The 9979-nt window shown below is 57.7% G+C and overlaps 2 protein-coding genes across 5 annotated transcripts; both read right to left on the minus strand.

Annotated features, from left to right (window-relative positions):
- Positions 1–1198: 1198 nt before the first annotated feature.
- SPEF1 (sperm flagellar 1) lies at positions 1199–6927 on the minus strand. Of its 4 annotated transcripts, none has more exons than XM_042980841.1 (8): positions 4460–6927; positions 3375–3486; positions 2925–3081; positions 2692–2731; positions 2476–2536; positions 2149–2196; positions 1930–2033; positions 1199–1672 (listed from the first exon to the last, which is right to left on the minus strand). In XM_042980841.1, exons 1-8 carry the CDS (start codon positions 4501–4503, stop codon positions 1348–1350), a joined length of 891 nt encoding a protein of 296 aa, XP_042836775.1. In that variant the 5' UTR covers positions 4504–6927; the 3' UTR covers positions 1199–1347. The 4 variants fall into 4 exon arrangements, with proteins under 4 accessions (XP_042836775.1, XP_015390663.2, XP_015390659.2 ...); XM_015535177.2 differs by having other exon boundaries at positions 2149–2272; XM_015535173.2 differs by having other exon boundaries at positions 2149–2272; positions 4395–6927.
- An 80-nt stretch (positions 6928–7007) lies between these two features.
- On the minus strand, positions 7008–9682 carry CENPB (centromere protein B). Its single transcript, XM_007073270.2, has one exon. The coding sequence runs from the start codon at positions 9655–9657 to the stop codon at positions 7837–7839; it is 1821 nt and encodes a 606-aa protein (XP_007073332.2). The 5' UTR covers positions 9658–9682; the 3' UTR covers positions 7008–7836.
- Positions 9683–9979: the final 297 nt, after the last annotated feature.

Raw genomic sequence — 9979 nt, forward strand, 5'->3', positions numbered from 1 at the left:
GATCCCTGTCTCCTGGTATTCACACCCATGCACACCTCTCCCCTTGAATGTGGGCTGGACCTCATGACTTGTAATAAATAGGATACAACAGGAGGGAGGGAAGGGAAAAAAAAGAAAAAAAAATAGGATACAACAAATGTGATGGGTGTCACTTCTGTGATTATATTAGATAGGATTGTAATTGCCATCTTGCAAGAAGACTCTGTTAACTCTCTCCCTTGCTGGCTTTGATGAAGTGAGCTAGCATACTGGAAGTGACCAAATGGCAAGGAAATGAGGGCACCAGCCAACAACTAGCAAGAAACTGAAACCCTCAGTCCTACAGCCCACAAGGAACCAAACTCTGTCAACAACCAAGTCAACTTGGAAGTGAATCCTTCCCCAGTTAAGACTTCCGGTGAAACCACAGCCCTAGCCACCACTTTGAGTGCAGCCTTATGAGAAACTCTGAAGCAGAGGGCCCAGCTAGGCCACACCTGGACTCTTGACACACAGAAAAGATGAGATAATAAATTTGTGCTGTTTTAAGTTTGTGGTGATTTCTTACACAGCGATAGAAACTAATACAAGTTATTTTCAATTCTTTTCTATTACAAAGAATGTTGCTATGACTATTGCTATACCCGTGTTACAGAATACAGAACACAAGAGCTTAAGTTTCCCCTGGGTATATGCTGAAATATGTCTAGGAATAGAATTGTGGGGTCTCAAAATGTAATGCCAGTAGTCAGTAAATTTTCAGAGTTAGGGTCATATCATGGCCATAGTATCTTGGTCAGGGTTGGGAATCAAGCTTGGCCTCAGTCCATAGAACTATGGATCAAGTCTGTGAGCAGGGTTGGGAGTCACACAGAGGACAGGTTTAGGGGTCAGTCCATGGGCAGCGTTGAGGGTGAGGGTGCAGCTACATTTCGGGAGAATCTGAAGCCTGGGTTTGGAGTTGGGTTTGGACAGGGCTAGAAGATTCTGTGAGGGTGAGTTTGGGGGTCAGTCTAAGGCCAGTGTTAGAAGTCAGGCTGTTCTAGTGCACAAGACCTGACCCTGTGATATCATCAACCTACCAGGCAGTGGCCACCCAGGGCCCAGCTGACCAAAGGTGAAACCCACTCTGGGCCTACAAGGCTCTTTCACTCAAAATGGGGGGGGGGGGCGGGCAGTGCGGCTTAAGAAGGGCAAGAAATCTAGACAGAGAAGGCAGTCGCAGGAAAGATAGCACAACTTCTTTAATGGGGGTAGTGCGGTCCTGTATCTCCAAAACATTCTCAAAGGTGCCCCCTAGGAGGGGAGGGAAGAGTGTTTGGAACAGGCACAGCCCATGTCTTCCCCACTCCTGGCTGAAGCCACTCCTCACCCCTTCCTCTCCAGCTGCTGTGCTCTCCAGCCTCGAGTTGGGCCCCAGGTGAGCGCGCCGGAGAGGGAAGCTTCTCCCTCAGCTGCCTCGGGCAGCTTCCCCCGAGGTCCAGAGCGCAGAGAACTAGCCCGGATGGAGACGCCGCAGTCCTCAGGGCTGGGTGGGGACCTGTTTCTAGGGGTGTGCACCGAGTCCGGGCACCGCCCCCTAAGGCCAAGAGCAGGGAGCACCAAGGTGGGGCCCCTGGTGTCGGGCATGGCTTTGGGGAGCATGCCAAGTCTCTGCACGTGGCTTCTGGGTTCTGCAAAGCGGTCCATTCTCCTGACCCGGATGGAGTGGAAGGAGGTGGGTCAGTCCGGGGGGCTGCGTTCTGAGGGCTCCTGCCTCACTGCCCCCCAACTCACCCCCAACCAAAGGGAGGGGAGCGCTGGCGCCCATGAGGCTCTTTGGAGCTGCTGGCTCCGCGCGCCGGTAGGTCCGTCAGTCCGTCGGTGGGTGCGTGGGTGGGTGCGTCGGTCTAGGCGTCCGGGCTCTGGCGGGTACTGGGGCGTCCCCGCGCGGCCCCGGCCGCCGCTCACCGCTGCTTACGCTCTGCCTGCTGGAGCCGCCGGGAGAGATCGTCGATGCGCACGTTCTTGAGCTGCAGCAAATGCTCTAAGCGCCTCACCTTCATCTGCAGGACCTGGGCCGCGCCGCACAAAGGTCAAGCCAGAGGCCCGCTGCCTTCTGTCCCCACCACTGCAGGCCCTAAGCACCCACCGCCCCACCACCACCCGCGCCTTCCCAGTCACCCTCACCTGCACAGTCTCCTGAGAGGCCAACAGCTCCTGCTCCTTTTCAGCGATCTGGAGGACGAAGCTTGGGTCGCCCTGCAGTGCCTGACTATATCCCGGAGGTCGGGGTGCTGGCAGCCGACCCCCCCTGGGGTGGGAAGCAGCTTAGCGGAGGCCCGAACCTCAGGCCCCATTCTCATCCTTCCAATGCCCCTAGGCCAGGCCTTCGCTCCCCGTCCCTACACCCCCACTTCCTGCTTTCCCAGGAACAACCTGCCACCACCCTTACCTGCCAGCCCTGTGTAGGGAGATCACCAGGCCTGGTGAGGTAGGAACTCCCAGCCTCCTTACCTGAGCTGCCCTCCTCCCTGAGAGTCCGGGCCACCTTCCCCTCGGGCCTTCTGGGACAAACCTGAGACCAGGCAAGTGAAGGAGTTAACCGTGCTGGAGTCCTATTTTCCTGACTTCTCCCTTGCTTCCCCCAACCCCGGCCCCCCTTCCCCCATAGGAAGGAAGGACAGGAGGAAAGCTTCTCCTGGGAGAGAAGAAAAGTAAAGGCCACTTTACCCACATCCATGTAGCCAGTGCCATCCTGGGGAGCCAGCTCCTGAAAGAACCCCCAGGGTTTACTGTGAGGTAGGATTCGCTCATCCCCAAGGAGCCCCATGTCTCTTCCGTGGTCCCCAAGACCAGGCTCCCTTTGCCAGACACCCTTCTCCCACACTTCTTGCCACGGCAGGGCTTCCCGCTGCCTGGGAAGCTCCCACAAAGTAGTGGGAGAAACTTGAGTGGGGTGGCACCTGTAAGGAGCCCGCGCCCTGCTTCCTGCGCCTCTGGCGCTCCTCCAGGCGCTGCCTCAGCGGAATGAGCACTAACTCCACCACGCCTGGCGCGCATTGCGCGATCTTGCGCATCACGTCCTCTGGTACCGAGAAGTTCAGCTTGTTCAGCACCTTCCTGGGAATAGACACAGGAATGGAGGACTGGGTCCTTGGGGAATGAAGTGAGGGGCGTGGGGGAGAAGGAAGGGGGTGCAGCCCTGGGGGAATGAGCCAGAATCTTGGTTGTCACTTTTCCTTTGTCTCCTCAAAAACAACAACAACAACAAACCCTTGATTTTGTTACCAGTTCTGCCTGCGTTGTCCCTCCCTACCCTGACACCAACAGAGTCCCAGCTCCCTGGGATCCTGGGGGTGGGGAGGGGGGAACGGGGTTAGAGATTTCGCCAGTGCACCCAAGTATTCTGCTACCTGTTTAGGTGACCCCAGTTGTTGAGCTTCTGTTGGAGAGAGTTGGCAGGGACATAATTGTGCATCTCCACCATCTTGGGGAAGTAAAACTTGATGACTTCTGCGACCAGGACTGAGGGAATGGAAGCAGATGTGGAAGGTGGGGGAGGAGGCAGTAGGTAAGGGAGAAGGAGTAGGGAGAAGATGTGCATGTAATGAGAGAATCGGGGGTTACAGAATGGTGTGACCAAGCGGATGGGTGGAGGTGTGGAAAGGGAAGGGATGATAGGGAGGGAGGGGTGGTGGAGGAGAGGGAAGGAGTTCAAGAAAGCAAGATTAGAAATGAGTGATCAGCCTCCAGCATACCCCAGAGAAGCAGCATCCCATCCCCATTAACTCAAGCATATGAAAACTGAGGTGTCTGGTCTTCAGAGAAGGAGTCTCCAAGAGAGCCTATCAGGAGCCTGGGGCCCCACCCTAGGCATTCACATGGACACACACACACACACACACACACACACTCCAACAGCAAAGTCCCAGGATCACAAACACATATGCACACAAGACCCCCTACATGCATACAGGACAGAATGTATCAACAAACGTATGCACATACACAAGCTCAGAATCCCACAAGACAGATATATAGAATATAGTAATGAAGAAGTACGTACAGAGAGATACACAAAAACATACACAGACACAGGTCTTAGTCATTAAAGTCCCAGGAGGGCATCACAGACTCACACTCAGACACCACAACCACACATGCCTAAAGAATAGAACAAGGGGACATACATATAGACCCACACACAGCCATATTCCCACAGATACAGATAAACACACACGCGCACACATTTGTATAATTGAAGTTCCAGGAGATAGTCAGAAACCCCCCCCCCCAACATACACATACCCACACGCACAGAAACACAAAGAGACACATGCACACAGACCCCTTACACACGTACATACAGAATATGTAGACAAACACGGACACATGGGACACACACAGGGGTGCACACACACTAAGGTGCACACCTCCATCACTGAAGTCCCTGGAGAGATTTCTCTTGGGCCGGGATAGGGGGATGTTGTCTACCCACAGGTACAGCTGGTGCAACGCCTCCTCGTCCACGCTGCCAGCCATTGGCACCCCCAGCAAGGCAAGACCGTTCCAGTCGTGCAGCGTCAGCGCCAAACCGCACGATCTCTCAGATGCCTCTTCTTTCGCCACCGAAGGCGCCCAGACCGGCCTCTGCCTCTCAAACCGGGAAACTCGCTTCCCAGCTGGGAGCAGCCATATTGTTTTCTGAAACCATGGCAACTATCCTTGACTCGGAGGGGAACAGGGGCTTCTGGGAATTGTAGTTTTCTCCCTCTACCTACTCTCAGGCCCCAGCTTTGAATAGGCGATTAGGTGGCCTTGTCTTCCCAGCATCTGCGCCCACTCCACCTGATCAGCCACTGGCCCACCCTGGGACCTGCCAAACCCAACTGGGCCCTCAGAATCCCTGCCCCAGCATCCTCAGGGCCGAGATTCCCCTTCTGGATCCTTCAGCTATCAGTCCCAAGTGAAGGCAGCATCCCAATGTTCCTCAGCTTTATCTGGGTGTCCACTGTAATTAATCATCTGCTGCTTCCCATCTGGATTGTGTGATAGGCTGTGTGACAGTGCCTCCTTGCTGGGTCCCTTCTCAAAGCTCTGTGCTATTAAGGCCATCACCACTACCGCCCTTCCCAGCAGTGTCCTGGTAGGGCATTTAATATGTCACCCAGACTCCCAAGGAGAATACTAGGGCTCAAGGCCAGTGCCTCGGGCAGGTTATTTAACTCCTTAACCTTATTTCCCCCCTTTGTGAAGTGGGAATGGTTCTATTTGTCCCAGTGGGGTAAGAGGGAGGAAAATGGGAAGGGTACTTACAGATCTGCATTTGTATGGGGACTGAGGATATGGGAATTGGCTACAGGTATAAAAGCTGCAATAGCTCCTGTAAACACTCCCATAATCCCTCATCTCCCTCCAAAGAGCTGTTCTTCCATGGGTTAAAACTGGACTTCAGTAGCCAGTTCCATTTCAAAGGAGCACTATTTTTAGAAAGGTTAGGGATGTGGGTTCTGCCTTAGTGAAAGGACACAAAGTAGCAGTCAAGGGACTCCTAGGGTCAGCCAGGGAAGAAAGTTTGCTTCCACCGAAGACTAGCAATGTGGCTTTGGGCACATTACTGGACCTCTCTGTGTCTGTTTTCTCGTGGTTTCACCTACCTCATAGGGGTTTTGTGAGCATCTAAAGTGCTTAGCACAGCGCCTGGCACACAGCAAGGGCCCTATTAACATCACTTGGTGCCATCATTATTGAGATGATCTCAGTTCCAGCAGAAGAGAAGACAAATGGAAATGATTTGTCTTGTTGGTATTTGAGATGAGGGACTGGGTTGAACAGGGGCACCTGGGGAGAAACCTACCGCTCCCATCTTAACTCCAGAGCAGGCCAGGGGGTAGGCTGGGCTTTCTTAGGACTTTCCAGTTTTCTCCTCCATAGCTCTGATGGGGGGAAGGGGAATCCCAACTACTTTTTGCCATCACTTAGTTTCATTGCCTTTAAGGCTTACAGGGAAACCCTGAGTTCCAGGAGTGTGGAAGGCCAAGTATGGAATCGTCACTCTACCTTCTTGTTTTAAAATCATACATATGGGTCTTGCCTTTCTGGAAGGGACCACACCCAGGGCAGGCAAGGAACAAAAGATGGCCTAGATATCCCCCCACCCCCAACATTCCAGGGTGGAGAGAGGAAGAACTGAAAGGAAGTAGTGGGGAGGGAACCACAGTGGTGATGTGCCAGCCCTGGTGAAGGTGGGAAAACCGGTTTGGGGCCCAGAGCTGCCTGGCCTCCCCAAGCCCAGGCCCTCCCCTAGTTGGAACCAAGGGGGCCTGAGGGCCTCAATGAGGGAGGGGCTGGGCCCTGACAGGAGAAAAGGGGTTAGAGATCAGCAGAGGCACCAATCTTCACCTTTGGACTGGGGTGCCCCCTGGAGGGCACCACAAAGCGAGTTGCCCATTCTTCCTCAGCCTCTTGGGGGTGCAATGTATCCCAGGAATTTTATCTTCCTCCTGTACTGTCCCCAGGATAACCAGCCACCAGGCTCGGAAATGCTAATCACTGAAAGGCCTAAAGGGCTCCCTCTTTAAGCATCAAAAGTAAACCAAGGGAGGCCCTGTATGTACCTCTGAACTCCAACCTGGACCACAGGAGTTGCCCCAACACTCCTTTTGCTCTGCCTTCTGGCCCCACTCCTACAAGGACCAACTTTAATGGGCTTGATAGGCCTAGTTCCCAGTTCAATTTGGTCCAACAGGGATTGCTGGCTCCCTCCCTTCCCTCCTAGCCAACTGATCCTGAGCTTCTTCTTTCTAACCCCAAAGCAGGATAAGGCCCGACTTCCTCAAACCCAAGGAGATACACTAAAGACCCCTTCCTCCCCAAGCTTGGATAATACTTAGATATGGAGGTGGTCCCTCACCCCAGTCAGGGTGTAGGCTGTGGCCGCCCTCTCAACGCTTGGTTCCATGTCCCACCAGAGCAAGGACCAAAGGGAGCCAGGACAGGACGTGTTCCCAAGACAGACGCAAGCCCAGACCATGAAGGATGCACCCTTGGCTGTTAAAACGTTCACCCCCACAAAAGGGAGGTGGACAGATTTATTGAATTCAGACTGGGAAAGGAGCGGCTGGATGGCTGGACTCTGGGCCCAGCCCCAGGCACCCTGCCCAGGATAGGGCCCTGCCAGAGAGGGAGGAGAGGCATGGGGCCTGCAGCTACCCACAAGGGAAGTGCCCATTATCACTCCCCTGGAGGGCCTCTTGGGAACCTCCAATTTGGAAAGAAAACCAAGGGCCACAGTAACCTGGACTGGGCCAGAGAAAGGGATTGGGAAGATGGGGAAGCAGGCAGAGGCAGGCTCAGGAGCCTGCGGTGAGTTAGACTGTGCTTCTCAAGGCGGCCCAGGGGCAGGGTGGGGGGCTGCCAGCCTTGTGGCGGCCTAGGCTGGACTTTCCTCTGGAGCCCTTCCCAGAATGGCTTTGGGGTCCCCCCCACCAAACACCTGGTGTGGACGGCAGAGGGGAGAGGCACTCTCCGGCCGGGAGCCTCCAGGGCCCAACCCTGGCTGCTACTGTGGCCTAGTCCACTGATGGCACGGTGTGGTAGCACCGGACAGCTCCCCACCCTCCCCACCTGGTCCCCCAAGCCCAGGGGCAAATGGGGAGGAAAGAGGACTCTGAGAAAGAGGCAATAAGCAGGCAGTGAGGCTGACCCCAGCCCTGGACCCTACCGAGGTGGCTGGGCCTGTCACAGGGCCAGAGGAACATCACTAAAGGATCTGGAGCTCCCCATTCTGGCTCCATCCACAGCGGCTGCCCAGAGAGTCCTCTGCCCTGGGCTGGTGCTGCCACATCTGGGTCGGGCATGGCTAGGCCCAGTGGCTCAGCTCTGATGTCCAAGACCCCGAACTCCTGCCTGCCGGGCATGGTTCTTCCTGGTCACGTGGACCAGATCGTGTTCCAAATGAAGGATGTGGCTCTGCACACGGTCATCAATGGGGAAGGAAGTCAGGTACCTCTTGACCATAGCGAAGTAAGCCATGGCCTCCCCAAAGCTGGGCACAGGCACCTCATCACCATCTTCCTCCTCATCTTCATCATCTTCATCCTCCTCATCATCCTCATCTTCCTCCTCTTCCTCACTGTCAGACTCAGAGTCCTCTTCACCCTCCAGGAAATGGAGAGTAGGGCACTGGGCCTCCTCCTGGGCACTGTAGCCCCCGAAGCTGCCACCAGCTTCTACTACCCCCTGGGCCCAGTCCTCAGCCTCCAAGCCCTCAGAGGAGCTCTCTTCCTCCTCTTCCTCCTCCTCTTCATCACTGTCATCAACATCACCCTCCTCTTCCACCTCCTCTTCCTCCCCCAACTCCTCTCCTTCCCCCCCTTCCTCCTCCTCACCCTCTTCTTCCTCCTCCTCCTCCTCCCCTTCACCCTCCTCTTCCTCTTCCTCCTCTTCTTCTTCCTCCTCTTCCTCCTCCTCCTCTTCCTCCCCCTCACTCTTGAGGGCAGTGGTGATGGTGGCATTTGGGCCACCCCCGAAGCCAGCCTCACGAAAGCAGGCAGCTATGTCCGAAGGCTCCACTGCCTGCCAGGCGGCAGCCACGAAGTGCAAGGCTTCCATCAAACCTAGCTGCAGGCCTGAACGATCCTGGCCCTCTAGTGCGGCCATGGCCTTGAGTAGCATAGCCTGGCGGTAGTGGCCCTTCACCTGTTGGACCACTCCCCGCTCCAGCGGCTGCACGGTGCCCGGCGGGAAGAAGGCCAGCTGTACATGCCGCAGGCCGGAGGTATCCAGGGACTGGGCAGCCAGGCGGCCGGCCAGTAGCAGGACTCGGCGAGACTCTGCAGCCATGCGAGTGTCCAGGGCCTTCAGGTACTTGGCCAGGGCCTGCGTGGTGACACCACCCTTAGAGTTGGCGGTGTAGTCGCAAGGCAGGCCGGCTTGGCCTGCACGGGGCTTGGCCGACTTGCCGGCCACAAGCGGGGGCAGCTTCTCGCTACCGTCTGCGTTGGCGCACAGCAGGACGCTCAGGCGCTGGGTGGCCCTGCGCGCCCGTCCATCGCTGCCGCACAGCCCCGCAGCCTGGTCAGGCAGGAAGTCGTACCACAGACTGGTCTCAATGGCGCTGAACACGTCCTGGGAGGCGTAGCCCTCGGCCACCGACGGCGGCTGCTCCTCCCGAGCGCGCCAGCCCGTCGAACCCCCGCCGCTGCCCTCCGAGGGCACCGCAGGTGGGCTGGCGGGAGCCGCTGGGGGCCGGGGAGCAGCACTGCGCGACCGGGCGCGGGCCACACCGCTGCAGGACACCACACCGTGGCGCCGGCGGAAGCGGTCCAGCCAACCGTTGGAGGCGGTGAAGTCGTCCATGCCCAGCTCCTCGGCTATACGCAGCGCCTTCTCCTTGAGGATGATGCCCTTGACGGGTAGGCCAGCGGCGCGGATCTGCTGGAACCAGGCGATGAGCAGCCCCTCGAGCTTGTCGTAGGGGGACAGCTTGTTGGTCTTGCGGCAGGTGGAGGCCACACCGTACTTGCGCTCCGACGCCAGGATGGCGCGCTTGTTCTTCAGGATGGTGCTCAGCGTGGACGGCGGGATGTTGAAGCGCCGCGCGATCTCGCCCTTGCGCAAGTCCGGGTTCTCCTCCACCTCCTGGATGATCCGCGACTTCTCCCGGAACGTCAGCTGCCGCCGCTTGGGGCCCATCCCGGCGCGCCCCCCGCCCCGGGGCCCGGCGCCACCGCCGCCGCCCCGGGGCGGGGGGCCCGGGCCCGCGGCGGGGGGCACCTGGCGGCCTCTCCCGCGCGCCCCGCCCGAGACAAAGCGGCTCGCGGGGCGGCGGGCGGGGCGGTGACCCGGCCGGGCCGGGGGCACCTTCGGGGGCGCCGGCGGGCGCGGCGCCGGGCGGCGGGCGGCAGGCGGCGGGCGCGGGCGAGGGCGGGCGGCGCGGGCGCGGAAGGCAGGAAGTGCCGCGGCGCGGGGAGCAGGGAGCGCGGCGAGCGGGGCGGAGCGGGCGGAGCGGGATCTC

The sequence above is a fragment of the Panthera tigris genome, chromosome A3 (genome assembly GCF_018350195.1).
Source record: "Panthera tigris isolate Pti1 chromosome A3, P.tigris_Pti1_mat1.1, whole genome shotgun sequence".
Taxonomy (NCBI): Eukaryota; Metazoa; Chordata; class Mammalia; order Carnivora; family Felidae; genus Panthera; species Panthera tigris.